The sequence below is a fragment of the Aythya marila genome (genome assembly GCF_965140915.1).
Source record: "Aythya marila genome assembly, chromosome: 1".
In the NCBI taxonomy this organism is placed as follows: Eukaryota; Metazoa; Chordata; class Aves; order Anseriformes; family Anatidae; genus Aythya; species Aythya marila.
This window is the reverse complement of record NC_139042.1, coordinates 15,123,491-15,149,444: the sequence shown is the minus strand read 5'-3', so window position 1 is coordinate 15,149,444 and position 25,954 is coordinate 15,123,491. Positions and strand designations below refer to the sequence as shown.

At 38.3% G+C, this 25,954-nt stretch overlaps 1 protein-coding gene across 2 annotated transcripts in view; it reads right to left on the bottom strand.

Annotated features, from left to right (window-relative positions):
• Positions 1-6,994: 6,994 nt before the first annotated feature.
• DYNC2H1 (dynein cytoplasmic 2 heavy chain 1) overlaps positions 6,995-25,954 on the bottom strand; it is a 171,613-nt gene continuing 152,653 nt past the window's right edge. For both annotated transcript variants that reach the window (XM_082774619.1, XM_082774620.1), the window contains 4 exons: positions 23,208-23,317; positions 22,784-22,865; positions 11,818-11,934; positions 6,995-7,582 (listed from right to left, as the gene is read on the bottom strand). In XM_082774619.1, coding sequence (XP_082630745.1) covers positions 7,424-7,582; positions 11,818-11,934; positions 22,784-22,865; positions 23,208-23,317 — 468 coding nt within the window. In that variant the 3' untranslated portion in view covers positions 6,995-7,423. The remainder of the gene's footprint in view (positions 7,583-11,817; positions 11,935-22,783; positions 22,866-23,207; positions 23,318-25,954) is intronic.

Below are 25,954 nucleotides of genomic sequence, written 5' to 3'. Positions count from 1 at the left end.
CGAGGAGAGGCGAGGAGAGGCGAGGAGAGGCGAGGAGAGGCGAGGAGAGGCGAGGAGAGGCGAGGAGAGGAGAGGAGAGGAGAGGAGAGGAGAGGAGAGGAGAGGAGAGGAGAGGAGAGGAGAGGAGAGGAGAGGAGAGGAGAGGAGAGGAGAGGAGAGGCGAGGCGAGGCGAGGCGAGGCGAGGAGAGGCGAGGAGAGGCGAGGAGAGGCGAGGAGAGGCGAGGAGAGGCGAGGAGAGGCGAGGAGAGGAGAGGAGAGGAGAGGAGAGGAGAGGAGAGGAGAGGAGAGGAGAGGAGAGGAGAGGAGAGGAGAGGAGAGGAGAGGAGAGGACAATTCATTGGTATTTAAATCTGTAACCTAGGAACTATTCCTCAGGCAAACTGCCATCCATGCAAACAGTAGTCATTTTAAGGCATTATTTAAGGAATCTCCCTCCTTGGAGATCTTCAAAATCTGCCTGGATATGGTCCTGGGCAGCCTGCTCTGGGTGTCCCTGCTTGAGCAGGGGTGGGACCAGATGGACTCAGAGGTCCCTTCCAGCTTCACCCATTCTGTGACTCAGTGATTGTCATGAAGCTGTTCAAATAACACAGATTTTATTCCTCTAAAACACATTACTGAAAAGGCTTTCTATATCAAACCTACTGAAAGTGAAAAATAAAAAGTTCTGTTGCTTTTTAAGCATCTTACATAGAGGTCATGAGAATTAGAAACAAAAACTCCAGACTTTCAAGAGAGGCATTTCGTGAAGTACATCAGTTGAGTTCTGCTATAAGCAATTTCCGTGGCTAAAATGAAACGAGGACACAGGAAGCAGCGCTGAGCTGAGGCCTCACACACAGTAGGCCATGAGCTGAGGTGAAGGAGGACAAAACTGGATGAGTTTCCAAGAAAGTTATTTACACATGACAAAGTCAAGCACAGTCATGATGTTGTACCCCTCAGAGGAGAATGTAGCTTAAGGACTCATAGAGGGTGAGCTTATTTTGTCAGCTGTGACTCAGACTTTGTCTTCAGACTCTTCTACACCTATTTTCTCATTCACAGCTTTTGTTTTCAAATGATTAAAAAATGTAAAAATTAAAAGGATTTAAATATAAATGTAAAACTTCACATAAGGATTTCTAGCCCTAATTAAGCCTGCATATTTTTAGTATGGCAACCAGTATTATGTATATTTTATGTAAACCCACTTTTGTTGCTGAAAGATGCTACATCAGTTTAAGAGGTCGTAAAATGATTCATAAGTGATCCTTTTGAGCATAGTTCATTTTTTTCCCTCCAGCTCTAATCATTATATAGCTGTTTTGGGAGAAATTGCTGCTCTTCTGAACACTGTTCTCTGAAAGCTGAAATAAGGAAATAGGAGGGAACAGCTATTTTGCATGATCGGTTCTATTTGTACTTGGCATAACTTACATAACTTCCCTTCCACAGCAGTTTTTAGATTTCAATGAAAATCTAAAAATATTCTGGAAAAAAATATTAAATCAACCTTAGCACTACAGCAATTTGAGGTATTCTATCATAACCATAGGTCACTCGCTTGATAAAATTAGCATGCATGCCATTAACCAGGCAATCCACTCAATTACTTTTCTGTTTCTGAAACCTTTCACTGGGAGTTCAGTATCCAGTGTTAAGACTTACAGGCTGTGAAAAGAATTACAAAAAGTAAGTATTTTTCATCTTTTGTAAACTACAGAGAATTTGAGAACAACTAAAATGTGCTTCTTGTTTCTGAGAAGCAGTTTATCTCAAACAACAACAAGAAAAAAAGACTAGAGTTTGACTCTTCAACAAATGTGTCTTCTGTTTGGGAACATAGCGTGCCCTATGACAGTAGATTTGTTGTTAACTTGCTAAGTGCACCAAACAGCTTGTCTTCTGACAGATGACAGCACCAATACTTGACAAACACTTGACTGCTATGAAGTGTAAAAGGAGGAAACTGTTTCCTTTTAAATATAAGAGAAATAAATTTGTAATATACGTGTGTATTTTTAAAGCAATATTACAGCAGAATCTTCATTATTTTCAAAGATTTTGTATTTACTCGATGAAGGCTTCTTCACTTTGCATTTTGTAATTTTGATTCCTAATGGTAACAATTTGCATTTACTTAAGATACGCCTCTATTTCAAGTCTTCAAAAGAGGGTGTTTGCAGAGCGGAAATTTGTGTTTTCTGAGATCTCTCTATTTTAGGCTTACAAGTTCCTTTACCCTTGAAACTGAAAAGCAGCAGGCTAGTGGGAACACTAGCGAGACCATTAAGGCTTTTCTGATGTTTTTATTTCCTATGTTTCCTGACTCATATTTCTGACTGGCCTGTGTTTCTGATCCAGGTGCACTTTGGCACTCATAAATATTCCACAGTTCTGTCTTTTACTACCAAAAATACAATCCCTCTCACTTAGTAGCTATAGCTACCTAAAGTATCTTTCATTTAGACTACAACATTGTGTAGAAAGAAAGCACATCATACGATCTTTACAGAAAATAAATATCAAAGAACACTTGATAAATAATCTCTTTTTCCTCCTTAGGTCACCTGGGAGACATCCCAAACATCAGAATTATGTCTAGAGTACTGCACATGAAATCAGTGAATTAGTCAAAATAGATATAAAACCTACTGCTTAATACACTGTAACTGTATGATCTTGAAAACATACAGGTCTAATTTATTTATTTTTTTTTCTGTGATGATAATATCACTAAAAATTTACTAGATTTCAAGCTGCCAGACTATCTTGAGATTTACTTATCTCAGCATTTTGTCCTGTACTAAAAAATGACACATCAAAGAATGAAATAAAAAAGCATCTAATAAGAGAAAGTCTTTTCTACTTGCAACACCAGCCTGTCAAGATGAGCTCCCAAAGGACTTCTATCCAAATAAAAATACAATTCAGGGATTTAGCCATAGCTAAGCATTAGAATCATAGAATGGTTTGGGTTGGAAGGGAACTAACAAGCTAGAGCAGTAAGAAACAAAAACCAACCAACCAAACTAAACTAAAGAAACCTTTCTCCCAATCCACCCTCTTCCACCTCCTCCCCCCGAACAGCACACGGGAGCAGCACAGGAGAACGGCAATGGGGGCTACGGTCAGTCCATGGCGCTTCCTCTCCGCTGCTCCCTCGCGGTCCCTCTCTGCCCCTGCTCCCCGTGGGGTTTCTCCCACAGGATGCCTTCCTTCCCAAACTGAGCCTGCGGGGGCTGCCCACAGGCTGCAGCTCTTCAGGAACGGCTCCGTCCCATGGGGTCCATCCCCCAGGAGCAAACTGCTCCAGCACGGGTCCCCCACGGGTGGGCGGCAGCTCCCCCAGGACCCCCTGCTCCTGCGTGGGCTCCTCTCCACGGGCTGCAGCTCTTGGCCCAGGGCCTGCTCCTGCAGGGCCTCTCCATGGGCCGCAGCCTCCTCCAGGCCACATCCACCTGCTCCACCAGGGGCTCCTCCACCCATGGGGGGGCTGCAGCGTAGAGATCTGCTCCATGTGGGACCCATGGGCTGCAGGGGGACAGCCTGCTACACCAGGGGCCTCTCCACGGGCTGCAGGGGAACTTGTGCTGCCTTGTGCCTGGAGCACCTCCTGCCCTCCTGCTGCACTCACCTTGGGGGCTGCATGGATGGTTCTCACTCCTCACTCCCTCAGCTGCAGGTTTTTTTTTCCCTTTCTTCAGTCTGCTCTTTCAGAGGCTCATACAACATCACGTATTGGCTCAGCTCTAGCCAGCAGCAGGTCTCTTTGAAGCTGGCTGAAACTGGCCCTTATCTAACATCTAACAGCTGCTGGATTCTTCTCACAGTAGCCACCCTTGCCACCCTCCAGTACCAAAACCTTGCCACATGACCCAGTGCAACATCCACCCTCTATTTTTTGTTCTCTTCCCCTTTACCAATACTGTAACCCCATAGTAGAAGGCCACCAGGTTTGCCAGGCACAATCTGCCTTTAGTGAAGCTATGTTGGCTGCCACCAGTCACCTCCTTATTTTTTGTGTGCTGTGGCATGGTTTCCAGGAGGATCTGCACCGTGATCTTTCCAGGCACAGAAGGGGACTGAGTGGCCTGTAGTACCCGGGGTTTTCCTTTTTTTTTTTTTTTTTTTTTTTTTTTTTTTCCACCTTTTAAACAGTGGGGGTTGTGTTTCCACTTTTTCCAGTCTGTTGAGAACTTCACTGGAGTGCCCCAACTTCTCGAATATGGTGGACAGCAGTTTAGCAGCTTGTTGTGGTTTAACCCAGTAGGCAGCCCAGCACCACATAGGCACAGTCCCACCCCACCAGTGGGATGGGGGACAGAATTGGGAGGAAAAAAAAAAAATAAAAGTAAAAGCTCATGGGTTGAGATAAAGACAGTTTAATAGTACAGAAAAAGAGCTGGATGATGATGATGATGATGACAATAGGCTGTACAAAGCAAGGGATGCACAATGCAAATGCTTACCACTTGCTGGCCGATGCCCATCCTATCCCAGAGGAGCCTGGCCAGCCACACCATATTAATTGTTTAGCATGATGCCATGTGGTATGGGGCATCCCTTTGGCCAGTCTGGGTCAGCTCCTGGCTGTGTCCCCTCCCAGCTCCCTGTGCACCCCCAAGTACCTCACTGGTAGGGCAGCACCAGGAGCTGAACAGTCCTTGGTTCTGTGTGGGCACTGCTCTGCAACAATTGAAACATCCCTGTGTTATCAGCATTATTCTCATTTTAAATCCAAAACACAGCACCATGCTAGCTACCAAGAGGAAAATTGACTCTATCCTAGCCAAAACCAGGATACAACTTAATCCGCCAGTTCCCTCATGACCCTTGGATGCATCTCATCAGGTCCTGTGAACTCGTGCACCTTCAGGTGCCTTAGACAGTCTTGAACTCCTACACCATGCGGTTCTTCAATCTCCCAATCCCTGCCTTTGCCTTCTGTGATTTAGACAGTGTGACTACATTAAGAATTTATCTCCTGTCACTCATGGAAAGACTCAGAATGAGCATAAGCAAGTAAACAGTTTGTTTAGGTAATATCAAAGAGCTCGAAAACAAGATGTGAAGAAATCAAAAGGAGATTTAATCAAGGTGACTAACAGTATTTTCTGCTCACAGAAAGAGGTCACTGACAGAAGGGCATTGATGATTGTCTCTGAAAAGTCTTGGTGTGAGCTGAGAAACATTCTGTAGTTCTAAATCTTGTGTAGTAGGCACTCATAGATACAACAGGTAAAGAGCAGGCCAGTTCTAAGGAGGTAGGATACTGGTCAGTTATTGGCAAGAAACTCAATTAGTTTGTCATCACAAAATATAAATAGTGTGGTAGGCCTAGAAGAGCTTCTTTTCTATCTGCTTTATGTGACAGGATCAGTTATCTGTATACTAATAAAAGTTTTCCTGACTAAATATATAAAACAAGGAGACTTGAAACAAGCATGTCTAAATAACATGTATAGCTGCATATAGGAATAATAATAATAATTCCCCAGAATATCCTACTGATGTTTTTCTTTCAGGGTTTCTACATCCCACCACAGTATATTTTCTTTCCTATAACAAGCAAGAGTGGTTATCAAAACCACCTACTACATTTCTGATCTCCACTTTCTCTGCTAGGTAGCTTAAAGCATTGACTTTTATTTTCCAGATATCTTTGCCATATGTTAGGTAGTTATCTGAATAGCTGTATTTCTCAATCTGAAAAAAACACACACACACACACACACACACACACACAAAAAAAAAAAAAACAAAAAAAAAAACTAGCAACAGCCAATAGATCCTCAGCTTATGGAAATAAGAAACCTAAAATCCAGTCAGGTTTATGGAGACATGGTGGATCCAGAAGGTCACAACATGATCTTTACAGGTATTTAAGTGAACTGAAAGCACAGTCTCCCTCACTAAAACTTATTTCCTCTCCCAGTGATGTTTTACCAAGAAAACTTAGTACGACAGAATTTTTGGGGCAGATACACGCCCCTAAAAATAGAATGATTTCTGATCTGTTGGAAACATCATTTTCTTCCAAAATTTTCTTAACAGACAAGTATTTTCTAAATTTGCTACATTTTATTCTTCATATTCAATTTATCTGTATTCAATAATCAAAAGAATTATCTGAAAAGCTGAAAGGAAATCTATTATGTTGTTAGATTGGATTAAATTTTAGAAATGTATGTGCACTTGTAACAAATTATTTTAGAACATCTTTTTATTTGGAGGAGAGTTAAATTGGGCATCAAATTAATTGATCTTCAATTAGGAGAAAAAAGACCAAATTTAAGGGAAAACAATAGAATAGACAGAGGAAAAGACTTTCTTTGGGAAGCTAATCTGGACATACAGCCAACTCTTTCACTGCCTTCCTTCTCCCTCCTTCAAACCACTAGTGAAAAATAGCATGCGAGTGAAATACAGTTTTAATTTAAATGCTACATAAAAAACAAAATACAAAATCAGAAGTGTCAGAGCCAAGACATATATTTTGTTTTCCAAGCAAAATAAAAAAGTGTTTTCATGTTATTGCCTTCCAAAAGTATCTTCATGAGATCATTCTGTAGCTGCAGTTAAAAATTAGACACCTTCTATTCTTATGTTGAGACTTTACCATTCTTCAGGGGTCTTTCACATCACAAACCAAGAGCATGATTATATCCCTCTGTTAATCACCTAACAACTGAGTGAAAACCTCTTTTGATCATCGATGGCATTGTCTAACTTGTTAATTTATGTGCACATTCTTACTGGAACTTAGTACAGTTTCATAAAACGATTTTTTTTTCAATAACTCCTAGATAACATCCATGATGATAATCTGAGTCTGTAACTTCACATAAAGTTTATGAAGCCTCTGTTATTTACTACCACCACAAAGAAATAGCATTAGAAGTAAAACACCATTAAAACAGAATGAAATATTTATTCTCATTTTTATATTCAAGTAAAACATTCAATTTCAATTAGAACAGGTAAGTTTTATCATATGCTTTTATTAAATGGGGTTTAAGAATTATTACAGGTTGGTAAGAATAATAACAGTTCAGAAAGTATCATGAAAAAAATGATCAAAAAATACACTGGCTTTGCATTTATATACAATATTTATGGGACTGCACTGGGTAAAACAGTGCAGATTACAACAATTCTGAGAAAGAAATACATTACAATGCAGTCTAAAGAAATAAACCAAATTAACAGCTTGCTTAGTAGTGCTGTTTTAATATTTACAATATCTCATAAAGATACAATGACATTCCATTCAAGTAGAGTTAATTTTAGATAGTGATTAAAAAAAAAAAAAAAAAGTTTATAAACTGTTGCTTTAAAAATCTATAAGCAATGTAACTGAAGGATTTTTTTAAAAACAAACAACTGAAATGTTTAAACAATTCTTAACTTCAAGAGTTAATTTAATGCATATTCAGATTACTGATTTTTTAAGAATAAAGCAGCTCCACATTGAATCCACTTGTCTTGGTTTCCTCCACAAGGTACATCAATATTTGTCACCACACGGTCTCTCTCCATGCTAGTGTAGACTGGTAAAGTTATACATTCCTCAGGAGAATATGGACCGTATGCATCCTGTCAATAAACCAGAACTTAGTTATCACTTGGAGAACAAAATATGAGAAAAGAGTAATTTTCAGTGGTGTGGTATCCAAAGTTGGATCCTAAGATAAAGTCTAGACACAGCAGCCTTTGATACACAACCCTTGGTCCAGGCTACAAAGGAGAAGGATTATTAACAAAGCAGAGACTAGAAAATTCACTAGACTACTCTGTAACTAAGCCTCTTAAGTTTGCTCTCCAGTTCATTAAACTGAAAACAGAAGAATATATCTAACAGGAGTGATATTTTAAATTGCATATCAAAATCTTCATTCAGCCAAAAATAAAAAATAAAAGAAAAATTACATGTCATTAGCTTCTGCAAAGCAGAGACAAGGGAACAGTTTCCAGAGGGTAGAAGCTGCTCAGCAGCACCAGTGCTGTACTGCCGGGGCAGTTCTGGGGCACCAGTGGTCTTGGCAAGCCCTGCTGCTCCTCCTGCAGTGCAGCCCCAGTGTGATCTACACCTAAGCTACTTCAAGTGGGATACTTCAAGAGCTGCACCAAAAAAATCTTAAGCCAGTCTTCCCAAGCTACCTTCTGTGTTTAACAATGATTTTAAAAAACAATTAATCCAAATAAAAAGAAATTATCATCTGATACAGAGTTACTGTACCTTACATCAGAGCCTCAGAGAGAAACTAAAAGTATTAACCACGATTCAGTCAGACAAGGACTTTAAATAAAAATAAAAAGTACAAATTCCCCAATCCTTTCCATATAATTTTTGCTCTTCAAGACACAGATGCATGTGTAGAAATTTCTCTCTTTTTTTTTTTTTAATTCCTTTCATACCAACACTGATCACAGTTGCAGCTGGGGTTCTTTGGCACTTCTGGGGAACAGGTTGTATCCATTAAGTGACTAAACAGGAAATTTTCAAGTTAAATTTAAGCATTCAGATTTGAACATTTTGGCTGAGTTCATTTATAATTTTGTATTCTCCTGTGCATGTACTTTACTACTGCACAGTATTAACAGTACTGCTGCTACAGAGACTACAGCTATGCTGTAAACACTAATTTGGGAAGGACATCAGTTGGAGACACAGTGTTACCTCTCTGTCTGTACCCTGATGCTGCACTCTTGAGAACAATTCCAGTTCCTCTCCACTTTCTGTACTACGAAGTGTGTGTACCTTGGATGTAATTTCCTCCTTAGGCTTTGCATAGGTCATTGTACCTCTGCATGATTATAGAACTGAGTTCAAAGACTGACTAGACTTCCTACAGCATGTAACTCAGGTTTCAACCCATCATACACTTATTTTGTATAAGTAATGCAGGGTTTCATCCAATTCATATATATTAAGCATGTTTTCCTCAACACTCAAGATTTCCCTTCTTGTCAACAGGAAATTGTCAAAATGTTTTCAAGAATCGAGCAATAAAATAGCACATCTCAAAAAGGAATTTGACATAAAAATGAGTTGCTTTTTTTAATGCAAATTACATCAAATCCAAGTTAGTTAAGCTCTATTATTAGAAAATAACTAGAAACAGAAAAAGGAGACATGCAAACAATGACTGTTTCGAGCACTTTGCCTTGCATGTTAAGTGTTAAGCCATTTCTGAAGGGTTTTGTTGTTCCTTTTGAAAATCAAGTTCCCTTGTCTTTTGAACACTAGTGTTTAAAACCTTACCACATTTATCCATTGGTTAACACTACAGAGAAAGACAAAATACTGGCAAATTTGAGAAGAAAATGTCAGCCAGAGAATGGTCTTTAAGTGCAGCCAAAGCTGGGAAGCCCGAAGTTGGCAAGACTTCTTTTTACACCCTTTTTGTGTTGAAGTAGCTGTTCACACGCTTTTCTCAATTCCACTGATGTTTTACAGAATCACATTATTTGAGGGTTAAAGCCATTCTGTGAAAGGCTTTATGAACCACAAATCCATATGTCCTTTCCTTACATACACTCCAAAATGTTCTTTGTCTAGACTGCCTCACACATAGTTTTATCCTATTTAGTCCATTACAGCTTGGGATCAATCCATGAATTAAAACCAGAAAAGGCCTTCACAATTTAATAAGTATTACGTTATTGCTTAAAATACTCCATTTTTAACATTTTAGCATTTTGAGCCTTTTTCTGGAGAGGTATATCAGAGAAATCCTGCAGACCATTATTTTTATTTTATTATTTCAGACAGTTTGCATTGTTTTAGTTTGGTTGAAAATGATCTGAAAGTGTTGCTTTATAAATACACAGATTTTTGCTCACTAGATTCCATAAGAGAATTCCATATGGGGAACAAACCATAAGATAGCATGTTCTACTTCATACTCTTCTCCTATGGAGAGGATAATGAGATCAGGGGAAGTACAGAATGATGCCCCAGATCTACCTTTCTGTTTGAAAGCATGATGTTTGATCATGGTCAATTCCTACTGCGAAGCCTATAGCAAAACAACTAAAGGGCATAGAAAATCAGAAATACTTTCCTTAGAGATACATTATATTTAAAATCTGGGCAGTTGACAAGTATTGGATTCTGTTGTAAAAAAAAAAAAAAAAAAAAAAGCAAACATTGTTTTCCAACACAAAAACTTCAGCTGCTATTCTTTTCAAGTATGAAGTACATTAGAAGCAGCATCATTCTCTGATTACTGATCTGACTTGTATTTCGTTACAGGCAGATCTCTGTTACTGCCACATAATACCTTTGAAGTCTAAGGAATATTGACTTTTATTCAGAAAAACACTTTAGGAATCTGTTTTATCTCTAACAGAAGCTAAATGCTTTTCAAAAAAAAAAAAAGATAGGGTTACTTATAATCCTCATCTTCAGTGAGCATAAGACAAACATTTGCTGTTACCACTTAAAGTATATTGCCATCTTCTCCCTCCCATCACTGAGTCAGGTTGTTGGTTTTTGTCTGTTTCTTTTTTTTTTCTTTAAAAAAAAAAAAAAAAAATCCAGTCTTTGCCATCGAAGCTGGAAGCAGTAATGCAGACATTGGCTAGTATCTACTTGTGTGTTCTCATGCTAAATCTTGACTGTTATACTTCCAGTGCTGTACTAGCAAGGAATGCCGTGTTTACAGTGCTGGAAATAACAGTGAGAACAAAAAAAAAATAATGTTGGGATACAGCAGTGTGCTAGCAATGGAGCTCCCTACGTATCTATTACTAGATACTATAAATCTCAATATCACCATCTTTTTTTTATAATTACCAAGCTAATTCTAACTGAAAAGTCAACTACTGGAGTCCAGTGAGCTTTTTTATTTAACATTCTAACCAAACCTAGCATTATCATCTAATGAGATTTATCCCAGGTACTTTATGATGGAATGAACTTCCTGTGATGCCTGTCTTTTTCTGAGACCAAACAAGAGCCTAAGGTAACTAAGTCACATGGGCAAGTACCTTTTACATAGTTGTGTGGGTGAGGGAGCCCTGGCACAGGTTGCCCAGAGAGGCTGCAGGGTCCCCTCCTTAGAGATCATCAAAATCTGCCTGGACATGGTCCTGGGCAACCTGCTCTGGGTGTCCCTGATGGAGCAGGGGTTGGACCAGAAGGCCTCCAGAGGTCCCTTCCCACCTCAACCATTCTGTGATTCTCTAAGGATAGATGAGATGAATTCTACAATAAGTTTTCTTTTAAGAATGTAAGTACATGAAATTGTAATGCTATATATTCTTGAAGAAGTTCTACATAACTTTTTCCTGTATTTATTGAAGACTGTTATTATAATTAGAGAGTAGAAGCAGTAACAACTTTTACTGTTTGGATTGCTTAATTTTCATCTTACATAGTCCTCCAAGTGTTTGCATTTTTTTATATCAGTGTAAATACAGGAAAGGCTTTCTTTGGTTACAGACCACATTCTGTTCTCTGACTCTTTATTGCTGTTATGTCTTAGTACTATGTTTAAAATGTTAAGAAAATATACCTAGATATACTCTCCCAAACTCACATATACATTTAGTAAATACATTTTTGAAAATGTTAAAATTTTTTAAAAAGAAAAAAGTATGACTGAAATAAAGCCTTTGTTTTAATCTGCACAATAAAAGTAAAAAATATTGACAAAGTGGTAATAAGTTCTTGTTTTACATAAAAGTAGTAACTTATTAAATATACAGATTTTTATTTTAGGATGAGGGAAAAAACAGGTCAGCAATGTCATGCTAAAAAGCTACTACACAGGGAAAAGCAAATTATGGGTCTTGAAAATTTAGGGCTTTTAATAATTTAGTACCTGTGGAATCCAGGCCATGTAACAAGGGAGAACAGATGACACACTGGGAGAATCATGCAGATTTTCTGAAAGTCGATTTCCATCAAAACTGCAGCCTTCCATTTGTAAGCCACTGATCTGCCATGGAAATATGAAATATTGAAATATATATAAAAGACTTGAAACATTAGTAATGATTACACTGTGCTTCAATAAACAACAATCCTTTTTACTGTGACCAAATTTTTAAATAACAGGAAGGCAATTATTGTAATGTCATGTGTGAGAATAGGAAACATGATTTAAAGGCTCAATCTGCATCATGCTTCGGCGTGAACTTCCTCTGATTTGGATTCACATTCTTTGAAATGCTAGAGAAAAATACCTGTAAATGTCATCACTTATGAAACTGCAGTTGCCTGGCATTAGATTAATGGAAATATGATAGGAACAGCCAAGTCCACAATTATTACCATGTTAAGAATAAGAAAAGAACAATCACTGAAATAAGCATGACTTCCTGCTTGGAAGTCTGAGCATAGCTTTCAAAGAATGCAATGAACTATTGCACAGTTTTGCAGAGGGAAATAAATAATATTCAAATAATATGAGACAAAATGTTATTTAATACAATTCAAGATTTCTTAGTTAAAGCATTAATTGAAAAAAAGAAATAATTACGAAACATTTATATAAGTGTGCAATGCTTTAAATGTAACATATTTTAAAGTGCTTACTTTTAAAAACAAGTATTTTCAGACTCTGAACTAATTCTCTTTTTTTTTTTTAACTGAAGTCCTGAATAAATTAATGACAATTAGACAATTATATCTATTTTTGATTTCTTTAAAAAAATAAACAAAAAAAATATATCTGTTCACCATTTTATTTTGCTAGTACAAATAATAATAGTTTGCCAGTATAAATAATAGTAATAATCAGTTTGGCCTGCTAAAGTGGTAACTTCAATTTTAGTAATAATAATATTTAACTCAGTAATAACTTTCATGCAGCTTTCCAAAAGGCTAAACCTAAAACTGGAGCAGATGTCTAATGGAACCTACAATCTGAAAATTGCTTGTCTTTTGTAATATCATATTAAAGTCCTGTATTAAATACAAAAAAAATAAAAAATAAAAATGAAGCAGGCTTTCACCAAATACAAGGATCATGAAGTGGTGCTGGAACTAGGCTATACAATGCTATTGGAAACTGGATGAGTCACTGTATAACCAAAACAACGGACAAGAAATAGAGAAAACTATCATTTTCTAATCCATTTTCCCCTGCTAGAATTTTTAGAAGTGTACATGGCACAGATGTGTGATGTTACAATGAAAGCCAGGAGCAGACAAGATGCAGTGAAAATACTTTAGTTAGGTAACTACGGTGTTCTAAAATTATTTAATAGATACAGAAATTGCAGATAAACAGTAATACAATGAGGGTTAACTGTCATGCTTCAAAGGCAATGTCTTCCTCCCAAGTGATGGGTGTTGTTTCTTGGTTTTGTTTTATGTCAATACTCTACTAACTGTACAGTAACTAAGAATACATTCTGCATTTTTAATAAATAATTATTCTCTTGATTGTAGTTAGACTAATGCAGTCTTTACTTCAGAAACTTGCTTCTTTAAACTTGTGTTTTAACTCTGGGCCGAGGGCTCTTCCTTACAATGTACAGGATATATATACATGTATATACATATTCTAACATTTGCAAATGCATTTAAAAAAGCAATAGGAAAAAAAGCTTTGTTTGGTCTTGGACAAGATAGTGACTGCAGTAACATCCTTTGAAGTAACATGTACTACACACAGAATAAGACTCACAGTAAAGCTTTCAAAACTGTGGCAAACCTGACTCATAAGAATCACAAGAGGTAAGCCCACAGCAGTATGACTTTTTCTCTATCTTCATTAACTTCTACGAGTGTTATAACAAGGCCTCACTGAAATGAATTCAATTTTTCAGACATTCTGTTTGGAACTGCAAAAACATTTTTTCCTCCCTTCAACCTCTTGTCAAAAGCTTAAGATCTTTTCTTCATCGTGAAAGTGTGACTCTCCTCTCCCTTCTCCTGCCAAGTTCCTTGTGACCTTTCCTTTGAATCTTCCCTTTTTTCAGGGAAGATTTTCAGGTCTGTCACTTTTAAGGTAGTGTTAACATTTGGTATTTTGTACCATTTCCTTTCAAAATCAAAACCTCTCCACACAGAAAGGCTGGAAAAAGCTGCCTTTATCTAGTAAAAAAGGCAGTTTGGGTGTCAATAGTCTTTTATGATAGCCTATGTACATTCCAGTACAACCTCTTCTGTGTTGCAAGGACAAAGAACATGAAAAAAAAACATTATAAAGGCACAAAAGGAACAATATTGTACTAATGATTATACTGAGATTTGCCACAGAATTCTTCCTACTGCTCCCTGTTGTTAACCTTGATACCTAAGGCCTCACTTTATCATATGCACAATTCCTAGAATACACTTTATCTTACTACACTTCTGATTGACTGCTTTCAAAGCGCTTATTTATCCCTATCATAAAAGTATTAGAAAGATTCATCTCTCGTGTTTTTTTCTTTCTGTCCTTCATGCATTCTGCAGGAAGTTTGGTTATGGACGTTAGTTTGATAAATATGTGTGTTTGGCAGTTATTGAGGGAAGAATGGTCTGATGAAGAGGTTTTACAATTTATTGTTAGCGTGTTCAAAGGTCTGGTCATCCTGAACATCTCTAAAAGAGATTTCTATAGAATTGGGTCGCCTATTGAAAAATCTCTTTCTGCAGCACACACATTTCTTCTCTTGATATTGGCAGTTCCTTTGACATTGTAGTTATGTAAAATAACATTGCTTGATCTCTTGGAAAGTTTCAACCAATCATAGAAACTCCTTTGAAGCTGAAGACCAAAACTTTGACTTTGATTCAATATTAAAAGCTATCGGAAAGAAAAAATACTGGAACAATGCATTTTCAGATACCGGTTGGCTGAGTACACCCATAGCCACGTTCCCTTTTCTATGATAAATGGTGTAGAGAAACTACAACTACTATGAAGTACCTGGATTTCGCAGTATCTACAATTAGCATGTGTAGTATTTTTGCAGTCCAGTTTGGAGCAATGGCTAGAGTTGACCATGATTTTAAAAGTTTTAATTCTCAAAAAGATAACGTAATTGGCATTTGCAACTATTAGTGCTAGTTTAGTATTGAATCAAGCTGTTACATGAAACAGATAATTCTTTAAAATACATTTGTAGAAAGTGTGCTGATACAAAGTTTCAAAAACTTCAAATTGCACACAATTATTTTTTTCCTTAATATTTAATGCCATAAATTCCCATGAAATTATACAGACTACTGCAGAGTTCAGGAAGTCATATTTTTACTCCATTACCTCTCCAGGCTTGTATCATGAATTTCCTGATATTCCAGATGGAGGTATACTGTAAAAAAAGACCTCTCAGGAAGCCCTGTAATAGTATTTCTGACAATTGCTAAGAGCACAGCTTTGATATTAATGCTGATGTTATGTATTTGAATATGGTATTCTCACAATGCATTTTTGTTTTTCATTATTTATATTAATCCATATCCGAGCTCCTAGCATTTACTACCCAGAAAGTCTTTTACCATGTGTCTTTTTTCTTTCATTTTTTTTCACAATGACAGAAAATGAGATTCTAGTATCAAAAGGAATGAATACCTGCTTTTGTACGATAGAGCAATCAGTGCACACAGAAAATAAAAGAGGTATTTGCACATCAATTATACTGGCACAGATACACATTCTCAGTACCTTTTGTTAAAGTAACCATAAGTGATGTTAAAGAAGGTGTAATTTTATGCAGATGATTCTAAAAAAAATATTCAGCACATCCTACTAGGAGGGATCTACTCTGCATCATACCTCTAAACTATCATCTAAATTAACACTGATACATTAATATCAGGTTTGATATATTAGTCTATCAGATTACTAGACCAGTTAGAAACTAAAGGCAAACTAAAAACACCTTTCCCCCATCCATCCTTTTCTACCCCCTCCCCCCAGGTAGCACAGGAGAACGGGCAATAGGGCTGCGGTCAGTCCATGGCGCTTCATCTCTGCTGCTCCCTCACAGTGCCCCTGTGCTCCCCGTGGGGTCCCTCCCACAGGATGTCATCCTTCCTGAACTGAGCCTGCGGGGGCTGCCCACAGGCTGCAGCTCTTCAGGAACTGCTCCCACACGGCTCTGTACCACGGGGTCCATCCCCCAGGAGCAAACTGCTCCAGCACGGGTCACCCACAGGCGGCAGCTCCCCCCAGACCCGCTGCTCCTGCGGGGGCTCTCCATGGGCTGCAGCCTCCTCCAGGCCACATCCACCTGCTCCACCGGGGGCTCCTCCACCCATGGGGGGGCTGCAGCGTGGAGATCTGCTCCATGTGGGACCCATGGGCTGCAGGGGGACAGCCTGCTCCACCAGGGGCCTCTCCAGGGGCCGCAGGGGAACTTGTGCTGCCTTGTGCCTGCAGCACCTCCTGCCCTCCTGCTGCACTCCCCTTGGGGGCTGCAGGGCTGCTTCTCTCTCAGCTCTCACCCCTCTCTCCCAGCTGCTGTAGCACAGCAGATTTCCCCTTCCTTCAATCTGCTCTCCCAGAGGCCCAACCAGTGTTGCTCATGGCTCTGCTCTGGCCAGTGTCAGGTCCCTTTTGGAGCCATCTGGAGCTGGCTCTGATCTGACATGGGGCAGCTGCTGGGCTCTGCTCACAGAGGCCACCTCTGCAGCCAACCTGCTACCAAAACCTTGCCATGAAAGCCCAATACAACAGATCGTAGTGAGATTTCCACCTTCTTTTCCTTATCAAGACAAATTTCAGGCCACAAAAACTTTTATAATTGAAGACAATAAAAGCCTGTAGTTCTCTGTGTCTTCCTTTTTTCCCTTTTTAAAAAGGGGGGGGGTTCCCCCCTTCCAGTCAGCAGGAACTTCATCAGACTGCCATGACTTCTCACATATCATGGATGGTGGCTTGGCAACTACACCCACCCATTCCTTTAGGACCCACAGATGTATCTAATGAGGTCCCGTCAACTTGTGCACCTTCAGGTTCCTTAGCATGTTTTGAGCCTGACCTTCTACTCTGGGTGGTTCATCATTCTTCCAGTCCCTGCCTTTGCCTTCTGGGGTCCACCACATGTGGCTGGAGCTCTAGCCAGTGAAGACTGAAGCAAAATAGTCATTAATTACCTTAGCCTTCTCTATGTCTCAGGTGACCAGGTCTCCCATTTCCTTCCAGAGAGGGCCCACAATTTCCTCAGTCTTCCTTTTATCACCAGTGTACCTATAGAACACTTCCTTATTGCCCTTGATGTTCCTGGCCAAATTCAACTCTAAACAGGCTTTGGCTTTCCTAACCTGATTCCTGGCTACTCGGGCATTGTCTCTGTATACATCCCAGGCTATCTGTCCATGCTTCCACTGTCTACAGGCCTTCTTTTCTTCTTTTTCAGTTTAAGCTTGGTCAGGAGCTCCTTGTTCATCCATGCAGGTCTCCTGGTATTTTTGCCCAACTGTACTGGGTCTGGCTGGAATGTTAACTTTCCCTGCAGCAGCCCATATAGTGCTGAGCTCTGCACTTGTAGCTAGAACAGCAGTGTTATCACACCAGTTTTGTGTCTACTGCTGAGCAGTGCTGACACAGCATCGGGCCTCTCTCTAAACCTCCTAGGGGGTGGGCAAAAAGTGAGAATAGAAACATCACCAGGGCAGCTGACCTAAACCAACCAAAGGGATATTCCATACCATATGATGTCACACTCAGCAATAAAAGGTGGAAACAGGAAGAAGAGGGGAGGGGTGGGCTCTCATGAAAACGTATGTCCTCCTCCCAAACACCAGCTATGTGCGTTGAGGCCCTGCTTCAAGGACGTGGTCAATCATCGCTCATTTGTGGGAAGTAGAGAGTAATTTCTTTCCTCTGCACTTCCACATAGCCTTCATTTGTTTTATTTGTTTGTTTTCCTCCCTTTTTTCTTTTTTTCCCTTTCCCCCTCCCTTTTCCCCTTTCCCCTTTTTTCCCTTTAGTTAAATTGTTTAGTTCATAATAATCTTTCTTTAATTATTATTATTATTTCCCTTTAATTAAATTGTCCTTATCTCAACCTGTGAGTTGTTCTTTGCTTTACTTCTCCCCCTCGTCATCTAAGGAGGGGGAGTGAGAGAGTGGTTGTGGTGTTTAGCTGCCCAGCACGGTAAAACCACCACATCAACTTCCTCTTTGCTGGGACACATCACTCCTGAGTTTGGAGGAGGGGATCCTTGAGTATTAACCAGCCTTCCTGGTTTATATTTTCATATAATAGAATGACTTAAGAAAGAGAAATGAATTCAAGTTCATACTACTTCAATGGTATCATTTGAACATCTGACAGGTACCAAGAGGAAGAAAAACAGCAGGATTGGGTATATCTGCGTTTATCGTACAGACAGACAGCTGTATAATCAGGCAGGTTCTGAACTGAAATGGTAAATCAGAATGAGAGGAAAATTCCCAAAGATAACAAAAACCATTTTTTTATGCAGACATGAAAGTATGTCTATGTCCACACACTATTAACTATTTACATTTATAAATGCATACACTATAGGATGCCAGGAAACATTTTGCATTTATTTTTTATATTCTGCACAGAGCCGAAATGGAAACAGATTTTCTTTTGCTTATTAACTGAATTTTCTAAATGGGATAAAATTCTTAGCAGTCCTGTCTGTGGTAAGAAGGCTATCAAATGAGGAAATAACAGTAAAGGGTATGGCTGAGATACACAGTGTCAAATTTGTGGCCCACTTTGGGGATCCATTGCGGATCACATGTATTTAACTAGACCATATGTAGCCTAAGCTAGCAAAAGTAGACACTATTTTTTGCTAACACTTTCCACCTTGCTTTCACAGGACAAAACATCCTGTAGTGATTGCACCATGTTTTATTCTATTTGAGTCCTATGTAAATGTTTGTATTGGTGAATTGCGCTCTGTAAAAAGCTGTACATTTATTCTAGTTGGAATTTCCTGAAAAAGCATTCCTGCTATTTTGTTACACCTTTTCTTTCTACATTAAAGACCTGTGTACTAGAAGAGATCATCTTAATCAGCACTGTTGCTTTTATACAGTGATATAATCTTTATTAAAGTAGCTAAATTGTGCTTCTAATAACAACAATGTATAAGCTTAAGTCTGGAAAGTCTTAAAATAGCTCTTTCCTAAACCCTATGTCTCCTTGATACCTGCTTACTTAAACTTCCAAAATGTGGCAGGGATTTAAAAAAAAAATTAAGAAATTTAATTTCAGGCAAATGACCAAAATTACTGTGGCAGGACCACCACAATTGCATTCTTTCTCCTGTCAGAGGAGAAAGACGGTTATTTCCTGAAAGTGGTTTAGCTACTCTAAGACCTGAATTGGTACACGTCCTTTCCTTGACAAAATACAGCTGATAAATTAAAATTTCTGATTTAAGCATCTAAACGGATGGGATATAATAGGGCCCCAGCTACCACACTACAGCATGTGTTCAAGGACTGATGTATTCTGCTGTCTGAATTGTACTTTTTGAGTCCATGTTCCAAAATAGAGCTTCCCATTCTGTAAGATTAGCCTGAAATCTTGAAACTGTATAAACAACACTAATTTTAGAAGGATTAAAATTCATATTGCTTATGTGAACCAAGCTTAATGTGTAATTCAGAGGATCCTTAGCAAAGGAGACACGTTTCAGAGGATGATTTTTCTGTATCACTGACATTCTTCTGCCTTCATTACAGCACATTTTAAATAAATAAGATGCTTAGAATTTAGCTTTACTAATGCAAAAGTTTGTTCCCAGTTTTTCATGTCCATGTGAGAAAAGATTCATGGAAAGGAATGTTCAGCATGGCACAGGGTCCCAACACCCTTTTGTACATCAAAGATTCAATGTAGCAGTGAAGATACTGGTGAATACATAATAGCACAGATTCAATGAACATAGCTCTTACTGGGGAAAGGAAAATACTCAGAACAAGCAACACTGACAGGATTCTTACTTTACTAGTATTTCTAAAAAAGTGCCATATAAATTTACACATTAAAAAAATGATAACCTTCAATACACCTAGATATGAATGTTGTTGGCATTGACTTCTGACATTTATCAAAGGTGGAAGGATGATTTTGAAAAAGTCCAAGCTTCTGGGATCTGCAGTTGTAAGTTAACCTAGAATAAGTGGTCTGAAAAACAAAATTCAATTTTTGCTCACTTCTATGGACTTAGAAGTCTCGGGTGAATGTGGAACTGCAAAACATGCGATTGGAAGGCTGTCAGACTTATAGGGAGATAGAGTACCCTGAAAGTCTCTTGGTTTATTTATCCACAAGTTGTAGGTGCCTGTTTGATTCTCATTAAATGAGGTAAACAACCATTACTCTTACTAAAACATTGATTCATTTTCTAAGTGATATTTCCCAGTGTCAACAGGAAATAATTTGAAAATGTTGAAAAGACTGTACTGGATAAAGGACAGATTAGATAATTACAGTTATCTTTTCTGGATGTACAATCCCTTAATATTTTAGAAACATGAAATTCTCATGCATTTTGTATTAATAATTCTGTATAGTGTCAGCAGCTGACTGAGAACTCTGATATCTCCCACAGTCTTGCATCTGCCTGCATTATCAGACTAGACAAGGAGTCCTGCCACATGCTTTCTCTCTCCTAATCCCACAGAACTCTGCTGTAGCAGTACATCAGTACATAGTCACAAGATGAGAGTCGAGCATTATTCACTCATGTTTCTGAAAAGAATGTAGCTGTAGCTCTTGTGTTTCTTTTATTTTTGTTGTGCAGATTGTGTGGAGCAAATCTGGAGGACTTCTACAATGGGGTTATAGCATTCATGGATAGAGGAAGAGCAAATGACATCATTTACCTGGACTTGTGCAAAGCATTTGACACTGTCCCCCACAATATCCTTGTCTCTGTGTTGAAAAGACATGGATTTGATGGATGGATCACTTGGTGGGTAAGGAATTGGCTGGATGGTTCCACTCAAAGAGTTGTGGTCAATAGCTCAGTGTCCAAGTGAACATCAGTTCACCAACAAGTGGTGTTTCTCAGGGGTCAGTATTGTGACTGGTGCTGTTTAACATTTTTGTTGGTGACATGGACAATGGGATCGAGTGCACCCTCCACAAGTTTGCTGATAACACCAAGCTGTGTGGTGCTGTTGACATGCTGGAGGGAAGGGATGCCATCCAGAGGAACCTGGACAGGCTTGAGAGGCATGAGTTCAACAAGGCCAAGTGCAAGGTCCTGCATCTGTCAGGGCAATCCCAAACACAAATACAGGCTGGGTGGAGAATGGACTGAGAGAATTTCTGAGGAGAAGGACCTGGGGTTGTGGTTCATGAAAAGCACTACATGAGCCGGTAATGTATAATGGCAGCCCAGAAAGCCAACTGTATCCTGGGCTGCATCAAAGGAAGCATGGCCATCAGGTCAAGGGACTTGCTTCTCCCCCTCTAGTCTGCTCTCGTGAGGCCCCACCTGGAGTACAGCATTCAGCTCTGGGACCTCCAGAAGAAGAAGGACATGGATGTATTAAAACAAATCCAGAGAAGGATCACGAAGATGATCATGGGGCTGGAGCACCTCTCCTATGAATACAGGCCGAGGGTGTCGGGGTTGTTCAGCCTGGAGAAGAGAAAGCTCCAGGAAGACCTTACAGCAGCCTTCCAGTAGCTAAAAGGGGCCTACAGCAAAGCTGGGGAGGGACTCTTTGTCAGGGGGTGTAGTGATAGGACAAGGAGTCATGGTTTTAAACTAAAAGAGGGTAAATTTATATTAGATATAAAAAGAAATTCTTGACTTGGAGGGTGGTGAGGCACCGGCATAGGTTGCCCAGAGAAGCTGTGGATGCCCCATCCGTGGAGGTGTTCAAGGCCAGGCTGGATGGGGCTTTGAGCAACCTGGTCTGGTGGGAGGTGTCCCTGCCCATGGCAGGAGGGTTGGAACTGAATGATCTTTAAGGTCTCTTCCAGCCCAAACCATTCTATGATTGATTCTATGATTCTTTGCTGAACGCATCTCTTTGAGCAGTATTATCATGGGCCCAACATATCCACTGGAATCAATACTCAAAATTCCCTACAAATTTAAGCATAAAACAGGTGCAAAGAAATTTGGATTTAGCCAAAATGACAGTGACATCTGAAATGCTAAGAAGCTAAACTAATCATTTGAGGATTCACCTGTACCTTGCTGTCTATGCAATCAGTAGTGACTTTATAGCTGCTGGCTGTAGCCTTAAGAGTTCATTAACAAATCGTTGGAACTTTGTCATATCTAATGCTAGTCATATCATAGTTCACTTTGTTCTGTTTACTTCCTGAAAAGTCTCATTTCAGTGATTCAAGAGTTGCTAAGACATGGCTTTTGACTTAAACTTCTATATGTATTTCCCCTTGCTATGTGCCACAACTCTTTTAACTACTTTCCGGACAACTGATATTAGCTAATGTAATATCACCTTCAATTTTATATAAGAGGCCAGTGAAGATAATGGAGCAAGAATAATTTTAATTCTGAAATTTTAAATAAGCAATCTGACTAAGGAGGGATAAAAATATAATCCCCTTTCTTCTCTGCAGAATTTACTATAGAATTTTTGTACTACCATTTTTGTAGTTGTCTACAATTAACAAGCTTTTGTATTCCTGATACACCACTATATCACTATATATTTATAGTTCTTTCTAGTTCTTTCTTCCAGAAGGTTTATAGACAGATGACTTGGACTAGGACTACGACTACAACTTGGACTACTAATAAAATATCTCAGTAAAATACTACAATACCTCAAATAATCCTCTAATAATCTTTTTTTTTTTTTTTAATTATTATTATATGCAAAACATTTAGGAGCAAATGAAAAAGATAAATACTGCTAAACACAATACCTTCACTTGGAGTTTGCCTTCCTGTATTCGCCCTTTCCATGATGCTGTAAATTTAAGACTGTCCACTGAACAGCTCATTACTCTGCAAGGGAAACACATATACAGTAAATCTTAGAGACATATAACCACAGAAAATAAAATACAAAACAAAACCGATGTATTTTCAGTGTGTACCATATCATGGATTACTCTGAAGAAAAATACATTATGAATTTTATCTATTTAAAAATAATAATAATAATAAGCACTTAAACAAGATACTCTTAACTATTCTACTTCAGTGCAAGTGATAAAATAGAGATGACTAATGACAGTAATTGACATGATTTGTTGGTTCTGTGTCCTGAAAATAAGGTAACCATCCTCATGATGTGGAGTAATGGCACATTTGCACACGTAAGTAGGTAGATTATTTTTCCCTCACCTTGCAGTCTCCTGGCGTAAGGCATTGAGAAATGTGTCTGGATGAAATAGCTCTGAAAGGTCAAGGGTATCTGACAGTAGTTTCTGTCTCTCTGATTTTTCTACCCAGTTCTAAAAGAGAAAAAAAAAAAAAAAAAAGAGGAAAAATTAATCTTGAAGTTATTGCCTGATTTTTCATCATTTTGAGTTGATGTGGATTTGTCAAATGGTATGATTAATGACAAATTATTATGTAAATATACTGTAATGTCAAAGATGAATATTGATTTCCATTGCTTCAAACTGGCAAACAGAAAATTAACACAATTTGAAAGAAAGCTAGCAGTTGTGTAATGTGCAGTGTGACTCACCTATTCTAAATAAATAAGCTTCTTTTCCATTCTTTGTGCACTGCAGCTTACTTTGTATGACGAAACTTTTACCAAGTTCCTAATAATCTGTTGAAATGCTATTTCACCTTTACTAAAAAGCAAGTTCATGTTTTCCATAAAAATGGTTATCATTACCGTCTTTGCTTTAATGAGTTCAGACAAATAATTGAGTTCCTTTCAAGCATGCTTTAAGACTGTCCTTCTCTTTTGTGTAAACTGCATATTAAATTCAAGAAGCACTTAGTTTTCAATCTGCAGCAAGAGTTTTTGTAAGTAATAGCCAACAATTTTTTTTGAAATCTTTCAGTATTGAGCTGACACTGTCATTTTTAGTGGGTGAAATTTCAAAGGATGTTTCAGATGTACTAGTTGAAGACATGAATTCACAGAATTTCTGATAAGGTAAAAACTGACCTCTTTTACAGCTGGTTGTAAATGAAAATAACAGGAGTGGAGGGAATAACTAGTCTCATTTATCCTTACCAAACATGTTGCCCCAGCCTACTTTTTCACACAGCTATGTAGCCTGTCACTACGAACAGCAAGCCTGAAACTTCCCATCAACAACATTACCTTTTGTGCCATCGAGAGAAGAAGACACACACATTCTACCCTACTTTGCAATCTCGATAAACCATGTGTATTAATAAATGAAACCTCAACTGCTAACTCCCGCATTTTCTATCACTTTATCAAGGATGCACTCTGTTCTTATAAGTCTTGTAACAATCCACCGTCTTCAAAACTAAAGAAGCAAAGTTTGCCAAAGTCTGTTTCGCAGCCTTCTTGTAGACCAGGTGGGATGTGGAAGATCTACTCCCATTTTAAACAGTCTATATGAAATTCTTTCCCAAATCCAGAAAGCTAGGAGGATGGGAAGGAACCTCAACCAAAAAAACCCTCAAATAGCTCACTATACATAAACAGGTAACTTTTCATCAGGGTGGACTATGTGCTTTACTGTCTTGTGAAGAAAATTCCAATGGTTGTCTGTGTTTGCGTTAAGGACATGTTATTTTCCCACTCCTGTAAATATGCAAACAGTAAGCTCTAAAAAAATTACCAATGTATATAGTCAAATCATTAAATTTCATTTATTAATTTTCATTTACTTTTAAATACCTGGATTTGGTTTTCAACTTGAAAAAAAAAATAGCACTACCTACTGTTTTCTCACATTTGGCACTCTTATTCTCTCTCTTTTTTTTTTTTTTCTTTTTCTTTTTTTTTTTTTTTTTTTTTTTTTTTTAACAGTTTAATCCTCTAAACACTAACAATTTCAGACTAAAGAATTTGTTCAGACCAGTTATTTATGTACACAAGTGGTATGTAACCACAAGTGGTTACATAACAGTCCACACCCAAAATCTGATGTTTTGAAAGTTTTGAGTCATATACATGTATTGTATATGCTTGATACAATTTCTTTACAGAGTATACAGCATGGTATAACTGTGGTACTGTAGGATAAACATTAAGTTGCCTCCTTGAGTGCCAGCAAGTCATATGCTTCTGCACAGGTTAACACTTCATATTAAGACAAAAAATACTCAGATACTAAGTTTCCATGTGCTATCACTGAACAGAGAAAGATAAAACACTCTTCTATAAATTATCAGTTACTAGAAGATTATGAAACCACTCTAGTTACTGAATATTAGTGAGGCTATGCTCTCATTACACAAAGCACCTACCACGCATTCATGTCTCATTTGAAAACTACTATACTATACTCTTTGAACTGCTGATAACCTAATTTCATAGAAGCATCTCAGACTGAAAAAATCATCCAAAATACAAGTGAATATCATACAAGCATTGTGTTGTGGACTTTGTTGCTTTTGGTGGTGGTGGTGAGTTGTTTTTTTTGTCACTATGTCAAACACATCTCCATAATTTTTCCACCATGCACAAAAACTTAATTGGTGACCTTTTTATCTATCACATCACAGCTTATGAGCCTTCAACTCAAATGATTATGAATCAGTTAGGAGATTCTTGCTTTCCATTTTCATTAGCTAAATGTACACAGTTAATGGTTCATCTGCCTGATTTTTCAATGAGTTTTTATAACAACAATCTCTTTTATTGTATAGCAGTAAATCCGCTATCAGGTTAGGGCATAGTTTTTAAATTGTTTCGTATAATACAAGTAGACACAACCATTTCAACTTGTATTTAACATAATCATTCTACCGCTGTCATCAAATAAACTTTTAATGTAATTGCTAAAGAGAAACACCATAAGGAACATACGTGCCTATGTTCCATCCAATTAAAAGACCAGTATGGGAGATATTAATTCTGAACTCATATAATTAAGTAGCACTAGGAAACTCACAATAGCAAAAACTCTCATTAGATCACAAAAGCAAAG